Source organism: Martes martes, assembly GCF_963455335.1.
Source record: "Martes martes genome assembly, chromosome: 2".
NCBI classification, from domain to species: domain Eukaryota; kingdom Metazoa; phylum Chordata; class Mammalia; order Carnivora; family Mustelidae; genus Martes; species Martes martes.
In genome coordinates this window covers 137,690,979-137,713,659 of record NC_137889.1, presented here as the reverse complement: position 1 = coordinate 137,713,659, position 22,681 = coordinate 137,690,979, and the positions used below count along the sequence as shown (strand labels likewise).

At 38.6% G+C, this 22,681-nt stretch overlaps 1 protein-coding gene across 1 annotated transcript in view; it reads left to right on the top strand.

Moving 5' to 3' along the window:
- INPP4B (inositol polyphosphate-4-phosphatase type II B) overlaps window positions 1-22,681 on the top strand; it is a 348,151-nt gene that overhangs the window by 285,712 nt on the left and 39,758 nt on the right. Inside the window, exons 19-20 of the mRNA XM_080797020.1 lie at window positions 9,027-9,139; window positions 14,121-14,275. Of these exons, the coding sequence (XP_080653146.1) occupies window positions 9,027-9,139; window positions 14,121-14,275 (268 nt within the window). The remainder of the gene's footprint in view (window positions 1-9,026; window positions 9,140-14,120; window positions 14,276-22,681) is intronic.

The following is a 22,681-nucleotide window of genomic DNA, read 5'->3' as shown; positions in this document are numbered from 1 at the left end:
AGTAACTTGTGATTTAACTTTTTAAATCCTTTTCTTCCAACTCTCTAATTCACTCTACTGAGCATGCCACTCTGTCAAACATTCACTACCTACTATTCTCCTTTTCTCAACCACAAGTGCAAGGTCTTTTATTTCATTCTGGTTTACATTTTCTCCCACCTTTCTTTCATCATGTTTCCAATTCTGCAAAACTAAACTCCAGATAAAGCAGAACTCGTCTTTGACATCAGGTAAGGGGGTGAAACTCAAGACTCGGGGATAAAATTATCTGTATCAGGTGGGTCAGAAAAGAGAAGTCTGGCAACATGGGTAGGTTAATCTATTTTGTTGTTATCAATAAGTATATGAGAACCCGAGGTTATAAAACTAGAGTCACTTCAATCAAAAAAGGAGCTACGTGAATGAAATAAAATGTAGAACTTGTATTCTTATTACCTCTTTCCCTTTTATTTTGGAGCCTCTTAAAGCAGGTTTATATCCATAATCTTCTTCTCATCTGTACCTCATCTGTACCTTTCTTGATACCACAAGAGTTCTTTATTTTATTCTATATAGTATGAAATATTCAAGATCTCATTCTCCCTTGCCTCCAGGAGCCTAAAGAAGCCGTGCCAAGACCTTGGCTATTGGGAAAAATCCCTGTCTTCTTGTCTGTCTCCCTGCTTTGTTTTGGCTATGATTCTGGCAATTTGGGAGTCAGTTCCTTCCATGTTATCAGAAAGTGGAGGAGCATGGATGTGCTGGGCTGCTCTTTCTTAGAGATGACCTTGTTATATATCTGCGTCTCCATGCTGCCATTTGGCCTTGGCGTATTTCACTGGCAGCCTGGCTGGTACATGGTCAGGGAGGTGGGGCATTGGAATGACCTCAAAAGCTGCTTCCCTTTCTTTCCTAAGCTTCAAGAAATCTGTTCTTGCTTTGGTTTTCAGGCTTTCTGTGTGCAGTGTGTGTTCTAAACAGGACTTGTCTTGCTGTTCTTCTTGTCAGAGTAAATACAGGGACTTGGAGGTTACCTTGGGAAAAAGAAAAGGCAGCCATTCACCTGCCATGAGTGCTAAGGACCTAGGCCACTTGCTTAACACAGGCATGAGCATTCCAAGCAGTACAACTGGGGTCACAAGAAGACCGAACCGGGGGACAGGGGGTGCCAGGGTAGCTCAGTAGCTTAAGCTTCTGACTCTTGATTTCCTCTCGGGTTATGATCCTGAGGGTCATGAGATTGAGCCCCATGTTAGGCTCCATGCTGAGCTTGGAGTCTGCTTAAGATTCTCTCTCTAAGGGTCAAGTATCATATGGTTTCACCTATTTGCGGAGCATAACAAATATCATGGAGGACATGGGGAGATGGAGAGGAGATGGGAGTTGAGGGAAATTGGAAGGGGAGGTGAACCATGAGAGACTATGGACTCTGAAAAACAATCTGAGGGTTTTGAAGGGGCGGGGGGTGGGAGGTTGGGGGAGCCAGGTGGTGGGTATTGGGGAAGGCACGTATTGCATGGAGCAGTGGGTGTGGTGCAAAAACAATGAATTCTGTTATGCTGAAAAGAAATTAAAAAAAAAAAAAAAAGATTCTCTCTCTACCCCTCCCCTGCTCACACTCTCTTATCTCTCTTAAAAAAAAAAAAAAAAAAAAAAACCTGAGCTGGGAAATCTGTGTCAAGCCCCTTTTCATACTCAAGTTTTCTATTATCTGCGCATAAAACTATCTCAGGTATGTGAGTGAGGAAAGTAAGTTTTTGAGAGTCATCTCCCTACAAACCATCCCCAACCCTTTGATACGACTTGAAATTGTTTGGAGATTCAGAAATCAATCATGACTGTTCTCTTAAAGAAAATGAAAATAGGAAAAAAATATTAATATATTATAATTCTACTCTCCTCCCTGCACATTAGGTCCCATGACCTTCAGTGTAAATTAGTGAGAACGGAAATTCCTAAGGATTTTTAGAACATTGTTTTTAATATATTTTAACAATTACATTTAAACTTTGTCTTTTCATTTGCTATGGGTGATGCAACCCTGAAATTCATTTAAAAGGAAACAATGAAAGTGTGTAGGTCAAAAATATTATTCAGCTCTGTTCAGGTGGGGAGTTTGATATTTGATTTCTTATATTGCCTTTCCATAAATTGTTAAGTTGGAAATACAATTTAAATAAAGCCAGTTTCACTGGGGATTTTTTTTATATTTTTCAAGATTTTACAACATTTGAAAGTACATAATTTCCAATTTTAAGACATCTCAATGGCTTTCACTTAATTGCGTTTGTTTGCTAGTACATTTAACTATAATTATTTCAGAATTAATTATAGAGAAGATTTGATATCACAGAATATAGTACTAACCAAGATGAACTGTGAAAGTATTCTTTATATGTTCATTTTTCATTCTTAGAGGTACAGGCCTTTCTAACTTGTTTCTCTTTTTTCTTTGTAGTTCTGGTTATTACTAGGTAACAAATTATGCCAAATTTACTGATATAAAATCAGAATCATCTTATTTGTGCTCACAGATTCTGTGGGTTAGGTATTCAGACAGAACATGTAGGGATGGTTTATATCTCCATGATATCTGGGACCTCCCCTGGAATGAAGATTTGTGGGGAGGGGTCACTTAAATGACTAGGAACTGAAGTCCTCTGCAAGCTTCTGCACTCACATTCTGGCACCTGGGCCATGCTGACTCAGGGCTGGACTTGGCTGAAACCATTGAGTGGAGTACCCGAACAGGAGCCTCCATGTGGTTGGACTTCTCCCAGCTTAGTGCCTGGGTTCTTATAGGTAATATCTCAAAAAAGGGAAGACAGACAGCCAAGTTCCAAGAGAAACAGATAAGAGCTGCAGTCATTTATGACCTGACCTTGAAAGTGACATAGCATCACTTCTGCCATATTCTGTTAGTCAAGACCGTCACAAGCCCACCCGCATTCCAGGGGAAAGTACATGGACTCCATCTCTCAGTAGAGGGAGTGTCAAAGAATGTGGAGCCACGTCTTAAAACTATCACCATAGAAGTGATTGTTGTGCTGCTTTCCAGAGACATTCTTACTTGTCTTTTTCTCACCTCCAGAGCAACAATACACATTTGTAATATGGCCAGCAAGTGTTAAAAATGTCTATATAGGGGCACCTGTGTGGTTCAGTCGGTTAAGCATCTGCCTTCACTCAGGTCAATTATCCCAGGGTCCTGGGATCAAGCCCCAGGCTACCCACTCAGGGGGGAGTCTGCTCCTCCCTTTTGCTCATGCTTGCTCTCTCTCTTTCTCTGTGTCTCAAATAAATAAATAAATCTTTTTTTTTTATAAAATGCCTATATAACATGTATTTTACCTTAGCATATTTTTTATTGCAGACTACTGAAACCCTGACTCAAACTGGCTCAAACAAGAAAATTTATTAACAAAACTGAAAATTCCAATGATAAGGCAGGCAACCCTTCAAGGGAAGGTTGTTTCAATGGCTTCACAATATCGAAAAGACACTTTCCAAGCCTTCTTCATCACTCAGCCACTCTTGGTGTTGACTTTATCCTACATCAGGTCATCTCATGACTAAAGGATGGCAGGCACTGGCAATTATCCACATGCTCAACCAGAGATAAAGAGGATTTTTCTTCGCTCTTCAACATTCGAGTCCCGAGTTTCACTCAGCTGGCCAGGACAGATCACTTGCATACCCCTGAAATAATTGCTGAGGTTGCAGTCAGGTTCTGATTGGCTTAGTTTTAAGTCCCCATCCCTGAATTTAGTCCGAACTCCAGAGGGGTTGGGATTGTATCAGTTGACTTCAGAGTGAGGGTATGTACTGACCCAATGTAAGTTCTGTGCCTGCTATGGTGTGAAATGGGTGGACTAGGTGCTGGGAATTCAGCTTTAATTTCAGTTTCATCTTGGAACACTCTCTGGCAACATAAAGCCATATGATCATGAGGTGACGAAGCTATTGCCTTGGCCTCATTAATGTCACAGATCAGTCAGTCCTATTCCTATTCACTGGTCAGCAACCCATCCTTTGATTAAGGTCAATGTCATATTAAAGAGACCCCATCTAACAGAACAAGGAGAAAATTGGTATAAAACGTGACTCTGAATTTGGCTATTCTGTGCCATTGGGGAGTGGTAGGAAACCATTTACAGGGTTTGTGAAGGTTTGTGATTCTGATCTTTGTTTGCACCTATACACACCTTATTTTGGATAAATTCTGACTTTTGCCTGAGAAAGTAGACTTGCTATCTGAGACTGTGAATGCTTTCCTAAGAACTACTAAAGTCTTCCTCTGTTTTTCAGAGTTGACACAGAATTTAACAATGTAGGCACTTCTGCCAAGACTTTTATTAATTGTTTTTCAGTTCAAGCTGATGAAGCATGGCAGGGTTATTGTCCTCATTTTTCAGATGAGAAAATAGGGACAGAGGGTTAAGCAACTCACCTAAGACCACATGTCGGGGCAGGGACAGAGTTGGCATTGGAAATCACTTTCCGGAAATCTTGGCTCCGTGCTTCCTTTAAAAAAAAAAAAATGAAAGTTTCAAACAAAAAAAGAACAGATCATAAAATAATAAACACTAGGGAACCCATCACTCAGCCTCAGAAATTTTGTAAGAAAAAATGCAGATAGAATGAAAACCCCCTTTGTACCCCTTCCAGTTTCAATCCCTTACTTTCCCTTCTCTGAGAAAATCAATATCCTGAATTTGGTGTTTTACATTATCATACAAGTTTTTACCCCACATGTATTATCCATAAAATATATGGTAGTTTTGCATATTTGACTTTATATTATTACTGTTATTTTGCATGAGTCCTATAATTTTTATTGTTTTGCTCAACATAGTTTTTACTCTATTCTCATGCCAATATATACACGCATAATATAGTATGCTTATTGATTTTCTACACTATATAATATTATATTTTATGATTATATATCAGTGTATCCATTCTCTTTATGAACATTTAGATGGGTTTTTTTTCTGCTGTTTAATATTATAAACAATAGTCCAATGAACATTGTTGTACACTTCATCTGCTTACTTTCTTGAGCCCCATTTGAAAAAATGCTCTTACTGAGATAGGTATGGAGATTCAATTACCCTGTCTAAATTCCGTGCTAGAGTAATGCAGGAGTGAATAGAAAAAGCAAGACTTATTGGCTAATTTACATTTGAAGAGATTCATTCTAAGTTTAAAACCAATCCATATTCCCCGTTTACCAGGATTTACAGTTGATTGATCAGAATCTATCATTATATCTTGAAATCTCATTTACTAATCTACAAACTAGTCATTACTAATGATACTTCCTTCTAGAACCAGCCCTGAATTTCTGTGACCTCTGAGATTTTTGTCAGACTGAAAAAACCTGGCAGCAACCAAAGTATTGAATTGGTAGAGATGTGCTCTGAATAAAGCAAGTTTTATCATTACAGATATAGAAAGAGTGGCCTGAAAATTTTAAGAACATCAAAATATCTTCCTTCTAAAAAGCATGCCCTGGGAAGAAGGGGTGCCTGTCTATCCTAAAGTGCTATCTTTATGGAGTAGAAATACGTAAAGGGTGACCATTTATTTGACTTCTATTTCAGATCCTTATAGTCTGTTTTAAATGACTGATCTAAAAAAATCCTCATGTCAACAATGAAACTAAATTATTTTAAGAAATCACGGTACTTTATTCTGGAATCTCAGAATTCTGAAGAAGCCGGTTCATTGTGTTAATACTGGAGTTGGCTTTTACTACCACCAGCTAATTGTGAAGGTGCTAGCACAGATTTGGGGGAAATTGCTGGTGTAGGAATTTGGAAACTGGATTTTTTTTTTACTTCCTCTGACTATGAACCCTGGGAAAGTCACCAAAACATCTTAGACATGGGGTTGCCCTAAGTCAGTAATTTGCAAATTTTTTATGGTGACTCCAGGTTGTTACGTCAATTTTCAGGGTTAGGACAATAATAATAAAAATTATGGTCACCATCACATGGAATAGAATGGAATATATTCAGGGAACAATGTCTGCAATTAGGATAAATATTATTTCATAAAATTCTTGTTACAGAAGGGTATGTGTGCCCGTGCGTGTGCACATAATGCTGCAGGTGAAATTCTTATTCCGTATTCCTTTCAAAAACTTTTGAAAGCCACTTATACCAGGTGACTTCAGAAAGGACCTCAGGGGAGCCCCTAGGTGGCTCAGTTGGTTAAGTGTCTGCATTTAGGTCATGATCCCAGGGTCCTGGGATCAAGCCCCATGTCGGGCTCCAGGCACAGCAGAGAGCCTGCTTCTCCCTCTGCCTGTGCTCCTTCCCCTCGTTATCTCTCTCTCTTTCTTGTTCTCTCTGTCAAATAAATAAATGAAATCTTAAGAAAGAAAGAAAGAAAGGACCTCAGGGACCTCTAAGATATAGTTATATCCCTATTTAAAATTCCTAGTTGCTCCTATTTTTTAGGATGAAGTCCAGATTTCCCAGCATAGCTGAGAAGACCCTTCATAATTCCTGCCTCTGGGACCAGGCCTTGCAAGGACATAGTGAACCATGAGCTCCCTGCTTTCACAGTACTGCTTCATGTCTCCATGCATGTGCTGACATCCACGAAGCGTTATCTTTGCTAGGAACCCTTCCCTACCCAACTATTCTTTATGAGATGGCACACTCCTTCCCTTGGGTCTCTATTATTATTTTTACTGATTTAATGCCATAGCCCACAGTACACTTTACTACAGTTAATGATGGTTTAAAAATCTGTCTTCCCGTACTGAACTGTGAAGACTTTGAGGTCATCTCTTTGTATCCTAAGAATTTGAGTTCTTTCCTTTTCTTATGCATATACTGTGCTCTCCCTTTTTCTCAAAATAACTTTATTCTTTAAAACAGCACACATTCACTTTAAATTGTCTCAAATGAAATGAAAAGGCAGTTGAAAAATCGTTCTAAATCCTACAGCCTAATAATGACCGAGGTTTCTCTTTGCCTACGTGCCTATAGAGAGACATAAGCACACACACGCACACACATGTAATGTTATACAAATAAATTCATTCATTGATTTGTCTTCATTGATACGAATAAATTCATTCCATTGATATTGACATTTTTCAAGGACACTTTCCCTGTTAATGGTATAACTGTACATAATTTTAAATGGCTGCTTAAATTTTAATTCATTAAAAATAGTGATGGTAGACCTGACTTCCTGTTCCTTTTATTCTGACTATGAATTAAAAAGTAGCATTATTGTCCTTAATTTCTTTGATCAGCTGTAGAGTCTTGAGCTGGTTTTGTAACTCTCTTCAAGGCATTCCCTTATGCTTTCTTCCCTTTATCTCTGGACTGTGTCCTATTAAACTTTCTGTATATCAGAATGTCCATCAAGCAATGTGATGTTTTTAGTCAAACCTTGTCTTTCTTAAGAGACTCATCTATAGTTACATCGTAAGTGTTCGACTTCTGATGGTTTTTCCATTTAGAAACTAATATGGTGGAATCATGCATATATTTTATGTAGATATTTTTAATCTCATCACCCTACTGTAGGAATGCATCTCGATTGTACCCTACCTTCCCCTATTCTGTGGTTATGAAATTCAAGATGATATATAACTGTTTTCAATGGATATTTTTATTTTACCAACCATTTTCATTCTTTGGCAGATAAAGATTGCTAGTATAGTTCACCAGGATACTTCCTCACTCTCTGGTGCTAAAGTCAAGAACTATTCAGATGTATTATCTTAATAAAATGAAACATCTGGTACAGTTTTGAAAAGTACAGAGTCACGCTATAATTACAGCTTATTTGTGCTGTGTGTGAGTGTGTGTGTGTGTGTCTGTGTGTGTGTGTGCGTGCGCACGCACAATGTGTGTGTGAGAGAGAGAGAGAGATCTGATTCAGGAATATATCAGTTTTGTTTCACTGTTACTGGAGAGCCTACACACAGTCCATGTTACTCTTACAGATTTTCTCCTGTTTCCAGCCTCAATGAACACTCTTAGGAATTCTTCATCCTTCGGGTTGTGGATTCAACATTAGAGCACATTTTCATACTGTACAGCATTAATCCAACAACTCTCTTAGAAAGACTTTTTGTTTCCATATCTATATTCTGATCTTGACCCCATCTCGCCAAGTGTCAGGGACATTTGTGTCGTAATGTGCATTGCCTTAGGTTTTAATACAAAACGTGTGCCATTTGTGACCTATGCTTTAGTTATGAGTATGTAGAGATCTGAGCAATCAGTCATTTCCTGCTCCCTATCTAATTATCTCATGTAATTAACTATCACCTCTCATGTTTTCCCTCTTTCCATGCCTTACCTGTGCTCCTTAATAGCAGTTCTTCTCAGCCAGGATAGATTTTGCCCTCAAGGAATATCTGGCAATGTCTGGAGACATTTTTGATTGTCGCAGGAAGGGTACTACTGGTTTCTAAATTGTAGGGGTCACTGATGCTGCTTACCCTACCACAAAGCAGAATATAGGTCCATTCCCCGCAACAAAATGTTATCCAAGCCAGAATGTCCGTAGTGCTGAGGTTAAGGAATCTTGCTGAGAAATTGACTCCATGTGTTTTATTTGAGCCTTCAGATTTCTCCCACTCCTGAGGTGTTCAGTTTAACATATCCTCTTGATTCAGACTAGCTACTTAGTAGCAGAAAGTGGTAATAGTAAGATATAAAATTATATCTCTTGTCTCATCTATGTCATGCTTTGGTTGAAGGGAGGCAGCAGCCATTATCAAAAGTGTTTCACTTCTTAGTAAAATAATAGTATATGAAAACTGGCTTTACCACAATAGCACAGAATAGGTAGTGGAGGAGACTGAGGCATATTTCTAAGTAAAAAATAAAGCTGGAGAGAATAATAACTATGATTATCCTCAGATTAATAAATATGATTATCCTCAGATACTCTCTGTTCCAAATGCTATTTGTTGTTTTGGAAATTCTATTTGTATATATATTGAGCAAATCTCCATAGGCAGCTTAATACTAACACGATCTCCCTTTCTTTCTCTTTTTTTCCCCCAGACATTTCACATTTTCAAGAACAAAATGATTTAAAAGGATTACTAGAAAATCTCCATCAAAATATCCAAGCCAAAAAAAGAAAGAATGTAGAAATCATGTGGCTAGCTGCAACGGTAAGCACTCTCCAGCCTGGTCTTTGTCCCTGTCACCATGATGATCAGCAAACATCATGGAGTGTCACTGTGTAGCATCCAACCTCTGCACTTGGGGTTAACAGATGTCATTCTCCATTATCCAGGGGTTTGGGTATTTTCATTGCTGTCAGTAGTTCTATCAATATGTTAGAACACAAGATGGAAGAAGTGCACTCAATGAGGAAGAATTACCTATTGGTTTTTCCTGTACATTCTGGATGTCGTTTGACACTTTATGGCTAAAATGAAGTGTCTGTGATTTTCTTGGTGTTACATGTTGTGATGTCAGTCGCCCATTTCAATCAGGATTTTGAAGTGCTGCTCTAGAGACATATGGCAGCAACAGAATGTGGTTACCAGATCTCTGACTCAGCCTCAGTAAGGCTCCTGGACATCTTGTTCAATTAATGAGCTTGTAAATGAATTTGTTAATTGAGATATTAGCGTAGAATTTGTTACTGATGGATTGCTCTTGGGGTAATGAGCCACATTTTCTCTGGTTCTTTCTAATTTAATGACACCTTCAGGGCAGAAGTTCTGCCTTATTTCCCACCCCAGGTTTCTAGCGGAGTGAGGGAGAAAAATACTACCTGTTATTTCTGAAACTCTTACCTGGCAACCGTTCAGGCATAGCGCACGTGAACTTACAAATTCTGTTAAAGCGTTCAGACCCAAAGATCCTTTCCTAATGAGAGGATTTTTTTCATCAGAGAAGGCCCACATTGGAGATCTTTATGATGATGGCCATAATGAATGCCATATTTGTAGTTCCTGTACAGTGTTGCTTGTGTAATTTGGAGTTCAGTCACCGATCTCCTGACAAAACTCTACTCACTCTATATCAATAGTGTTTAAAACAAAGCTTTGCCCTACTACCAGTGTTCAATTATAATCCAATATTACTCACTCTCTTCTGGGAAAAAGGAATGGATAATTTACCGTGAGTCTATATAAAATAATTCACCAAGAGCAAGGCAGAAGAAAGCTGCTTTAGCTTCCCTTCATGCCCTCTTGGAGCTCCAGGGAAGAACATCAAAGTAACAATATGAAACATTGCTTTCAGGCAGCTCATTTACTCTGGTCCCATTTAGCCCCATACTGCATTACAGGAGGGTTGTTTTTAATAGTTTTTTCCCCCAGTGTGGCTGCTCTTTATATCTTCAAAGACTGCTATGGTTGTTAATTCTCACAAAAATTTCACAAAGGTAGGTCATGAGCTATTTTTGCTATTTTACTAATAATGGGATAACGGGAAGGTAATTTGATCATTTACCAAGGCTTTCTGACAACTTAGGAACATATACCTATGCCGCTATACATATCATGAAGTCGCGTCAATGGATAAATGAAGGATGTACGTGTACAAACACAAATGTATACTTTCTCTTAGTCTATGTAGTTTTACCATTTGAATATATTAAAAAAGTTTTCCCATAAATCTCATTTATTCCTGAAAAATCTTTTTTGAAACTTGAACACTGACCAAATACGGATTTCTCACAACTTAACTGTGGAATGGATGATTGACTGCCTTGACACATACACGGCACCCATAATGTGCAAATTTAGCTTTATGTAGGAACACTGACTTTATTGTTACAGCATTTCTGTAGCTGATACTTCAGTTTCAATATCCTCTTTGTAAATCAAGGACTTGGACTTTTAAAGTGAAGAAATACAAAAACTTCTGTTGACATTTTCTAAAAAGCTTTTATTTGTCTCTATTTCATTCTCCTCTCTTTTAAAAAATATTATTTATATATTACTGTATTAATATTTTACATTCTATTGAAAAAATACAAAGCTATTTGCTTTTGTCTTGATTGAGTTTTTAAAAATAAAAAAATGAGAATTTAAAGAGATCACATGCCAGTCAAGCGTGTGTTGGGTCCCCAATGTTGGGTCCCCCAATAACGGGTCCATGATTAAAGGAGCGAGACTGATACAAAGCGAAGGTCAAGCAAAGCTTTATTTCGCACTAAGCTTCAAGAATCAAACCAACCGTCAAATGGACCGGTCGGGGCTGCCCCTTACAGAGAGGGTGACCCCTCTCTGTTTCACAGACTAACTTTTATGGAGCAAAGGCCATGTGGTTGGGCCTGGCCACACACAGGTGGCCAATGAAATTGTAACACACAGAGAAAGCCACACAGTCATGCTAGATGACCAATTGAATTACAATTTACCCTAGTAGACATTTGAACCAGCCTATCACCTCGGTTAGAATTGGCACCCAAAAGGTGCCCAAAGGGCGGGGCCCATACTCCTTGGTAGTTAGGAGACAGTATGCACCCCCACTGATTGAATACCTCCACCTGGCCTGACCCACCCTTGTATTTGGACTTCGTTACCTGGGACTGGTTTCTGGGACTTGTTTTTAAGTGAGTTCCCCTGGGGGGGGTGAGGGGAGAGTCAATTTAAGTTTTACAACAAAATGGCAGTTCAACCGGGGTGGGACTGCTCTGTCTGAATAGGCCCTTATAGCGTGTTAGATTCATATGGCTTAAAGGAACTATAGAAATAGGGAAACCAAGATCCAACCTGCCCACTCTGATCAAATTGCCCCTCCTTCCTCTTGATGTTAAATTTAGAATATTAAACATCCTTAGTAGGATAGTTGCATATACTAGAGACAACACATTTTAAAGAATATTCATTCTTCTTAAAAATCATTATCTTGGGGTGCCTGGGTGGTTCCGTTAAGTGTCTGCCTTCGGCTCAGGTCTTACCATAGGGTCCTGGGATCGAGCCCTGCTTTGGGCTCCCTGCTCAGCGGGGAGCCTGCTTCTCCCTCTCCCTCTGCCTGCTGCTCCCCCTGCTTGTGCTCTCTCGCTATCTCTCTGTCAAATAAATAAATAAAATCTTTTTTAAAAAATGATTATCTCGGGGCACCTGGGTGGCTCAGTGGGTTAAAGCCTCTGCCTTCGGTTCAGGTCATGGTCTCACGGTCCTGGGATCGAGCCCCGCATTGGGCTCTCTGCTCAGCAGAGAGCCTGCTTCCTCCTCTCTCTGCCTGCCTCTCTGCCTGCTTGTGATCTCTGTCTGTCAAATAAATAAATAAAATCTTAAAAAAAATTGTTTAAAAAAGTCATTATCTCATAAGTGGTCATTGAAGTCAGTATTTCATTATTATGAATATAGCCAAGACTTTTTTGTTTTATATTAAAATTTCAAAATATTCTTTATTTGAAAAGGTTAGAGTCTTCCAGATGAAAAAAGATTTTATGGTGAAACCATGCTATCGTATTTCTCTAATCACTTACATTGGAAATAGTGAGAAAGTACTAAAGGTCTAATAAAGACTTGTAAATCCCAGTGTAAGTATCAGAATCACAATTAAAACATGATGAAAACCCCTGATAAACTGTGTTAGTGTATCTTTTCATCAAAGCAGATTAACTGTTAAGGGCTCCTTGATGGGAGGTAATAAAGCAAGATTTTATCGTATCATATATTAGATTTATTTTAAGTGCATGTTGATTAACATTATAGATACTAATGTAGTGTTGGACTCCCATATCAGAGCCCTGCCATGGGACAGGGAAGAGAGAGGGAGAAAGGAATGGAATTATTCTTCTGCTAACCATCAGGCAATGAGACAATGGATTATTATGGCTCAGAGACTTTTCTCTTGAATTACATTGGGATAACAAAAAGAAAGAATTTGCAAAAAGAAACAGAATAGAAAGGAAGCTAAAGTTTGGTCTTTGGCATTAGGCCAAACCCACATTAGCACCCAGGCTCTGTCCAATTGTGCACAAGTTACTTAACCGAGCTAAACCTCAGTTTCCTCATCTGTGAAATAAGAAAGATTACGTCTTCCTCCAGAATTCATGTGCAGTTATTAAAAGAACAAATCTAGGGGCAGCTGGGGGCCTCATTTGGTTGAGCATTCAACTCTTGATTTCAGCTCAGGTCATGATCTCGGGGTTGTGGGATCGAGCCCTGTGCAGGCTCTGCTCTCAGCTCAGAATCTGCTTGGGACTCTCTCTCTCCCTCTCCGTCTGCCCCTCCCCCTCTCACATGTGCACGCATGCTCTCTCTCAATCAATCAATCAATAAAATCTTTAAGGAAATGAATAAAAGAGTGAATCTATATGAAATTTATTAGCATTATAGCTGGTACAATGTATAATGTATAATGGTATAATGCATTTCATAGTGACCCTTTGGTGTCCTTATTCTTACTCATTGCATTCATGAGTGGCTAGTGGTTCACTAACTGCTACACTAGTGCCATGTAAATGTTTGAAATCTCATAACATCAAGCCCAAACTCCCAAAGGATTCTTTTTTTTTTTTTTTTTTTAAAGATTTTATTTATTTATTTGACAGAGAGAGAGATCACAAGTAGGCAGGGAGGCAGGCAGAGAGAGAGGAGGAAGCAGGCTCTCCACAGAGCAGAGAGCCCGATGTGGGGCTCGATCCCAGGACCCTGGGATCATGACCTGAGCTGAAGGCAGAGGCTTTAACCCACTGAGCCACCCAGGCGCCCCTCCCAAAGGATTCTTAAAGGCAAAGTAAAAAGACGTTAGCTATTTCAGATTCAAACCAGTGTCTGATCCAGAAAATACAGTTGTATTTTCCCTTCACAGTTAAGGTGTCACTTCTAAGCTGTGACTTTACTGTCACCCACTATGGCTAGGGCTGGCTCACCACCACCCCACACCCTGACCCCCTCAGGGAGCACTGCTGCCTCTGCTGGATATTTACCATCTCATAGGGCTGCCACAACCCCACGCCTCGCACATCACATACAAAGAACTAAATAAATTCAATCTGTTCCACTAGCTTTTGAAATGAAACGATAATGTTTTTCACTCGCTAAGGCCGATTGAACCAATTGATGATCATAAATTAACATAAATTTGGAGTGTTTAGATAAGAAGTGTTTAGGTGAGTCCCACACTTTAGAGTCATCTGCAGATGAGCAATAAACTGTTTGTACATCTGTGTTGCAGATTTGTCGCAAACTAAATGGTATTCGTTTCACCTGTTGCAAAAGTGCCAAGGACAGGACGTCCATGTCGGTGACCCTTGAACAGTGCTCCATCTTGAGAGACGAGCACCAGCTGCACAAGGACTTCTTTATCCGAGCCCTGGATTGTATGAGAAGGTAGCCTGCATGTCTTCAACTTTCTTTCTTTTAAAGACATTTTAAAGTTTGGGGTCTTTTGTTTTCCAAATACATATTTTACTGACAGACTAAATATTTAGTGACTTCCCTGCATTTCCATGGCTCATAGCTCATGGCATGAAAGATAAAATAATGTTAAGTATTTCCCTACTCATTTTAGGCAATAAAAGAGAATGTGGCTGGATTTTGATAACAGCTTATTAACTCATTAAGATCCAAGTTTTAAAGGGCTCTGGTCCTTTCATGTATAACGCTTGAAGAACAATTTCTTTATATATTAGTAATTATGAATATACACAAAATAAAACTCAGCTGTTATCCAAAGAAAATGTCTCCTAACCACAACTAACAGGTGATCTTCCCAATGTCTTGTAAGGTCTCTGGGTCGGTCACCTCCTTCCTAAAATTATTTTCACATCACCCATCATAAGGATGGGATGACAAGGATACTTTAGAATAGAGAATTAATGTTGTTACTCTGCCGACATTTAGAACGCTATGCCTGAAGTCGTGTCTCTTGATTCATTTCCACAGTAATTAAATCTAAAGTCTAAGCCATAATGGGAAGGAAAAAGTGTCTCATTCACAGTGTCTGTCAGCAAGGACACACGTTAATTAAAAAGTTAAACGAAATTGTCCTCTTTGCTGCAAAGACTGGCTCAGAAGCACACCAGATAGCATGGGACAGGCTCTCTATTTCCATCTATTTCCTGTGATGCTGTGGAGAGAACTGCTTCTTATCTGGCATATCATTAACTGTCCCCCCTCCCTTTTTTAATGGCTGCAGTCTTTCAGTGGGGACTGGACGCTTGCCTTCCCTTGCCCTTTGCCTGCATGCTTGCCCCACTACATGAGAGATTTCTGGAGCTTTCTCTGTTTCCCCATTTCATGTCTCTCGGCATTTTCATTGTTCAGTGGGGTTCTATCATGATTTTTTGATAAATGTACAAGGGTGTCTTAGAGGCCTGACATGAACATCTCAGCCATATAAAATGCATTTGGTTGATATAAAAAACTTATTTTAAAAATAACCTCTCAGCACTAATGGGACGAATTCAGAATCTGAAGCTGAAATCTTCTAATGTGCAGAAGAAGAATACAAATGTCACTATGGTTGGAACAAAGGTACTAGGTGGGGAGAGCAGGCACACATGATATTATAGGCCAGATGCACACACATGGTATTATAGACCAGATACACACCAGAGGACTACAAAGATTCAACAAACATGAATTATCTAGAAGATGTAATTGTGGTTTGTTTAAGGCAGAAATAAAAGAAGACCCTTAAATTAGAAAGATGACTCTTTCAAATTTGGTAAATAAAAGGCATATTTATCATATACATGTTCAAATATAAAACCAGATAGTGTGGTATTGCATAAAAGTTCTATAGAATCGACATTATCTATGTAACATCCTTGCTCACAACCTAAGATTTATAGGGTTCATCTTTGGATGGTTAAACAAGGTAGGATCTAAAAATTTTAATCCAATCACACTGAAGATCTTAACTTCCATACCACCACTTTTCTGGGGAGTGAAAATATATATCTATATATGTGTGTATATATATGTATATGTGTATATATATGTGTGTATATATATATACACACACACATATATATATTTTAGAAATTTCAAATCTGTCGAATTTATTATTTGGTTTTTGGGAATCCATGAGAGCTGTATGAGGCTGTGAGGTCTTATGTGTGTGTGTGCTTGTGTGTGTGTGCACATATGTGCATGTGTTTAAAGGAAATAAGGTTTGTCCTTTCCTTTAACAACTGCCATAACTTCCTTCTTTGGATATTCTGTATTTCAGTCCAAGCCCCTTGTTTTATGAGTTCTGGCAACATACAGTAAACGAGAGCATGGGGTTTGGGGGCCAGCTGACCTGAGCTTTAATGCAGCCTAAATGCCACTTACTAGCCATGAGCAAGATTTTTTTAAAGACTTTACCTATTTTTTTTTTTTTTTTGAAAGAGAGAGAGAGAGAATGGGGGCTGGGGAGGAACGGGGATTGGGCAGAGAGAGGGAGAAGCAGGTCCCCGCGAAGCAGGAAGCCGGAAACAGAGCTCGATCCCAGGACCCCAGGATCATGACTTGAGCCAAAGGCAGTTGCTTAACCCACTGAGGCACCAGGTGCCCCAGCCAGTTAATGCCTCTTAGTGCCTTAGGTAAGTTAGTCAACCTCTTGATGCCTCAGTTTCCTCATCTGTAAAACAGATGTAATAATAATAGAAGCTCTTCTTAGGAGTGTCTTGAGGATTAAATGTAAAGTGATTACACAGTCATTACTGTATAATATTAGTTAGTAAATAAAAAATAAATATCAAGAGTCATGATGTTAACATTCTGATCTTCCAGGTACAGTAAAATCTAGTCAGCTATGATCCCTATAATCTTTGTGAATATACTATGACAAATTATGACTCAAATACCATATCTTAAAATGAAATCTGCTGCCAGTTCTTATACATAAGGTTTCAAATGCAATGCTTTATGTGCTCAAGAAAATAGTTCTTTATCTTCCACCTTGAAGTGCACATGTGTTTACAAATGCTGTGCTAATTACGGATGGATTGTTTTAATTAAAATAAGCCTGGATTGGTTTCTTGTAAGTATTTTATGTTAATGTGAATTATTGTATGACCTTAAAATTTGAGTCATAGAGTTGGGGTCAAAGAGTCACTCTAGAAATCTAGTCAGATCTGCTTTACTTTATCAGCAACGAAGCTGAGCTATAGAATGTTTTGGCCAAGACTATTCAGATAGAATATTATTAGTATTCAGACAGAACAGTATTAAAAGTATTAGAGCCAGCACTGGAACATAGATGCCCTTGTTATATTTTAATATTATTTTCTTGGTACCAAATGAAACAAAATACTATCACTTAAAATTATTTGGTAATGTATCTTACTCTTTTAAATCTGTTACTTAAATACAGTTGGCCCTTGAGCAACACAAATTTGAACTGCGTGGGTCTACTTACTTGTGGACTTTTTTTTAATAAACACAGTACATTACTGTAAATGCACTTTATTTCTTATGATTCTCCTTATAACCTTTTTTTCTAACTTACCTTATTGTATATGTATTATATGTTTATAATACATATAAGTACTTATATGTATCATATACATATATGTGTATTATATGTATATAATACATACAACACACAAAATATATGTTGATTAACTGTTTATATTATCAGTAAATCTTTCTGTCAATAGTAGACTATTACTAGTTAGGTTTGGGGAACTCAGATATTATACATGGATTTTCCACTTTGCGGGCAATCTGTGCTCCTAACCACTGTGTTGTTCAAAGGTCAAGTGTATTATGTAAATCTTATAAATCATTAAAAACCATGTCCTTTTAGAAATTTGAGACTGTTATAAGACTAGAGAAATCTGCCCAAATCCTGAAACCTTGAAGAGCAGACTCTAGTTCTAGAATATGAACTGTCTAATTTCCACTTTATCTATTATGTCTACCATTGTACTGGGGCATTGAGTACAGTGTCCAGAGTAAAACAAATAAAACAAGGGTTGAATAAATGAAGAACAGTCCAAATAGGATATCATTCTGCTGCCTTCTGTTTTTCACAACCATGTAACAATTTTGTCTTTTTTATTTTTTTAAATTATGTTCTTACGTTCGAGATAGTAATTTGGTTCTTGCTTTCATGTCTAAGCCTTATTTCCGGGGGTTGCCCTAGGGTCTCTATAGTTCAGTGGTCAATGATAAGCCAGAGGTTGCACTCGAACAACTGAATCCAGTAAAGCCTCCAACCCCTTTTTCGATGAGCATTGTGGATTGTGAACATATTCAGAATTTAAGAGTTTTCAAACCTGCTCTGCCTTTTATTTCCACCAGCCCTGTTAGGTGCTCCTAGTTTGCCGGGATGTGTGAAAGTTTATCAAAACCCTCCGTGGAGCTCCATGGAGCTCTCATTTTCAGGATCTCTGGTTAAATGAACAGGTAGTTGTCTGGGAGTGGCCCCTGGGGGAACTGCTATCTCAGGCTAGCCGGGAGGTTGACTGTCAGCATCCGTTTGCCTGGAAGAGCACTGCGGTCTCAGACAGTGGTGGGAGAGGCCTTTCCTGCTGTCCGCATTCAGGGCAGTCCTGCACACCGCCAGCCCACCCTAGCAGAACTTGAGCTGAGTGAAGGCAGGAAGAGCACACACTTCCCCTCCTCTTACCCACTGTGAGCAGTTTTCCAAGAAGCAACAGTTCTCAGCTTGTTGCTTGATTTCTGTTGATTACCAGGGTCCTGAAATGGTGGGGTTTGACCGTGTTTTCCATTCTCATAGGTTTTTGGGAGAAAGGATTTGTAGAACTCTCAGTCTGCCTTCTAGGAAATCCCACCCTCAGACACGGGCTTTAAAATGTGCCTCAGACTGCTTCTGGGGCTTTTTAAAACTATCTTTGGACACCTTATTGTTTATAATTGGGAAGATCTGAGATGGATCCAGGGATCTAAATTTTTTTAAGAACTTTACTAATATTCTGGGATACAACCTTAAATTAAAAAAAATCAGTGTTTTAAGGGGCTTTGATTTTTATGCTTTTGAAAATATTGGTTTTTCACTTTATTTAACATCAGTTGCTGTTTATTTTACCTCTGAATTATTCTAACCATCTTCCAGGCTGTTTGCTCTGTATTTTTTTAAAGTTCACCAAGTTTATAATATCATTGCTGGCTTTTGGGTTTTTTTGTTTTGTTTTGTTTTTTTGGTTTTACTCTTTCCTTATCTGTATTAAATTTTTCTATTGTACTGTGCTTCTCTCTCTAAGTTTCAGGTTATTTATGGATAAATGAAATGTAATAGACAAAGAGAAATAAATAAAGCTTCATTTGGCTGCTCAGTCAGAAATTCCCTTGGCAGAATAAGCTCCATGAGAGCAGGTATTTTGGTTCTCCTTTGTCCATTGCAATCTTTCTGGTACCTAGAACGTGCCTAGTGATAGTAGGTTCTTTTTTTTTTTTTATAGTAGGTTCTTGATAAGTATTCAGTGAAGGAGTAGATAAATGAATGAATAATGCAGGTTTCTAGAATGTTCAGGTCACCTATATTAGGAAGTTTTGTGCATACATAGGCATTTAGAATTAAACATGAAATTATTACTCAGTTGTGGCATATTTATCAGCAAAATTCCAGAAGATGAAATTGAAGGTTTTGGAGCAGTTATCATACCAATTCAAAAACATACAGGCCACAAAAAACCTACCTTAACTCACCATCTGAATACACCCTTTGTACTGTATTCAAAAATGTCATTCTCTTTTCCTACAGAGCCGTTATTACCCACAGGCCCACACTCCTAATGCGTGTGCTTCTGGTTACAGTCTGCTTGACTGAAGTAGCCCAAGGGCCTCTTCAGATGAGCCAACTTGGCAGAGTACTAGGAAGATCTGGCCCTGTGAGGAACTCTTAGTAGTTGCCTATACTGCAAGACCAAAACCATGATTCTCAATCCTCCTTAGAAACCCTGGGGGGCTTGGGGGCTGAATGGCAGGAGTCCCGCCCCAAATCGTTTTAGGTTGGAGGCCAGGTGGAGGACCGCTTGACTGAAGTAGACCTCATTGAAACCTGTTACCCTTCAGTGTTTATTTTACTTTATTTGGTTTTGTGGTAAGACTATAAGCCTAGTATATCTATCCTTTCCTTGAGTTCTGAAGTGTACATGTATTGACAAATTTTCCCTTGAATCCTCTATAATGGAAATTTACAAAATGGTGGCAGCATAATTGGCAGATTTTTTTAAAAGAGAGGGATAGTGCAGTATTAGCTCTCAGTTTTTGGTTATGGAATCTCCACTGATGCTAAGAACCATTTTGTCCCAGTGCATTTATGGGAAGCAATTTTAGCAAGGATTTTAAAGCTTATATTTCATTAATAGACAATTAGGAATGGATTTTAAAATACAAAATTTGACTGGATTATATAATGTCATGCTTTATCAAAAATGATTGTGTTGGGAAATTTAATAGCCACTAAAAACTAAATGAAAATGACAATGCCCGTGCAGTCTTATTTCCCTTAACAGGAACACGGGGATTATGTGTGTCTACAATGTAACAATGTGACACCATATTGCTCAGTTGTCTGTAACTTTTATTTTCCTTATGCTACATTACTCTGCAATCTGTCATTCTATAATAGCTCCTTAAAATTAGGATAGTTGATATGCCATTAGTAAGATTAATCAGGGTTCATTTCAGCATACAACCATTTGTTACCCTTTAGATAGGAGGCTTTCATCACTCCATTTTAGTAAATATTGACTTCATAAGAGAAAGGCTAAAAGGCCCATCAGATTTATTGAGTTTTATCTTGTTGAATGGCACATTCTCAACATGTTGCACCTGAAATTTATTTTGTTTTTATTGCCTAACTGATGAAATGTTCTGCTTTATAAATAAGTGACCCTTAACCAATTGATGTCAGTAAAGGTTTTTTTCTCATGGCTTACTTCTTTGTGGGCTTTACTTGTGAGTCCTGTAGTTCATTCGTGTTAAAATAGAAAACATTACTTCTTCTTTCCTTGGTCTTGTTTTCACTTCATCTTGTTTTCCTTTACTTTTGTTGGATTGTACGAGCGGAAAAAAGTTGCCATTATTTCATATTCTCTGCTATTTCAAAAACTGAAGTGAATAATAAGCATTGTAGGCAGAGGTAATTGAAGCGTTCAGTGATGCCCTGACTACCCGAAAGGGCTGTGTTTATATAGATCAGCATAAGCGGGAACAGTTTTTCCATTAGCACCAAGTGTTCTCTCTTCCCTGGAGAACTTCAGTAGTGTACTTGCATCATCCCTTCAGTCCATATCTGTGACGAATAACAGCAACAAGCCCAGGTGGAGTGACCTTCCTCTTAGGATTGCTAACAGTTATGTGAACACTGACTCCATTAGGATGTTTTCGCTTCAGTTTACCATAAGGTAAAACATAGTGGCAAAGAATACACTTTTTAAAAAATCAGGTATCTTTTAACAAGATATCTACAGATGAACCACCACAGGGTGAACTTGCTGGAGAAATCAAAGAATGACCTACAGAAAACTTTCAACTTCCTGAATAAAACGCATGTGCTGTATGGAATGTGTATATATATATATATATATATATTCCATACATATTCCATACACATTCCATACACATTCCATACACTTATATTTCTAGGTGTATGGAATATGTGTGTGTGTGTGTGTGTGTGTATATATATATATAAAACAAAAATATATATATATACACATATATATATATATAGTTTAATGGAAACAAATATAAATGAATTTAATTGAAATAGATTTAACCTCTGCCACAAACATGAGTTTTTTTAAGTCAGGAAGATCTGGGGTTGAGTCCTGATTTTTACACGCATTGTCCATACATCTTTGGACAAATTAATCTCCAGGCCTCAGTTTCCTCATCTGTAACATGGGGGTAATGATCTCTCTGTTCTGTGGTGGTTGTGTTAAATGAGATTACGAACTGAAAGTCTCTGTGCCCAGTGGTATCAGGCAGTCTGCTTGCTCCCCATGCTCACCCCTTCACCACCTGCCCGGCCTTTTCTTTCTTGGCCCGTGTTTCTCCTCCGTGCCTCCTCTGATATTCCTGAAGTTGAGAAGTGTCCCTGGTCTTCAAGGTCTTAGAAAAAAAGGCCCAAGAGTAATACTTGGCTTCTAACTGGCTTAAACTCTCTCTCAGTGACTATGGGCTAGATGGTTTGGATATCTTGCGAGAAGCCTGCCAGTGGTAACGGGAATCTAGGAGCGTCCGAGCCTGGGTAAGAGGGTTAGTGATCATAAGCCGTCCTGGACAGCAGTGCCTTAGCATTCAGGGAGTAGAACACGCACATGTCCAACCTCAGACACCCACAGACTTCACTAGTGAGTTAGGATATCCAGTAAAAACAAGCCAAGAACTCCACCTCAGGAGATGGCCAAGTATATCAAGAACAGGAGTATGTCATCATCCTATTCAGAGTCAGAAGTAAACATTTATTGAGTATCTTCTATGGCTCAGTGCCATGTTAAACAAAGGGCAAAATACATTTGTAATAAGAATAGGAACTAGTAGTCAATGAATTCTTGCTATGCATAAAGAATTATATAAAACATTCTATATGAGGAACCCCTGTTAATGCCCACAAGGATAGTTATGAGACAGGAGAGGCCACCAGAGTGGATCAGAAGGGGAAAGGAATCACTGTGGGCAGGGCTGCTCCTGGGGGAGGTAGGATTTGAGCTGTATCTTGAGGATGAATATGATTTAGGGAAGCAGCATGGAGGAGTTAGGAGTTCTTGACTAGAAATATCGAAGTGGGTGAGCTAAGGGTCCTATTTGTGAATTTATTACATTTGTTGA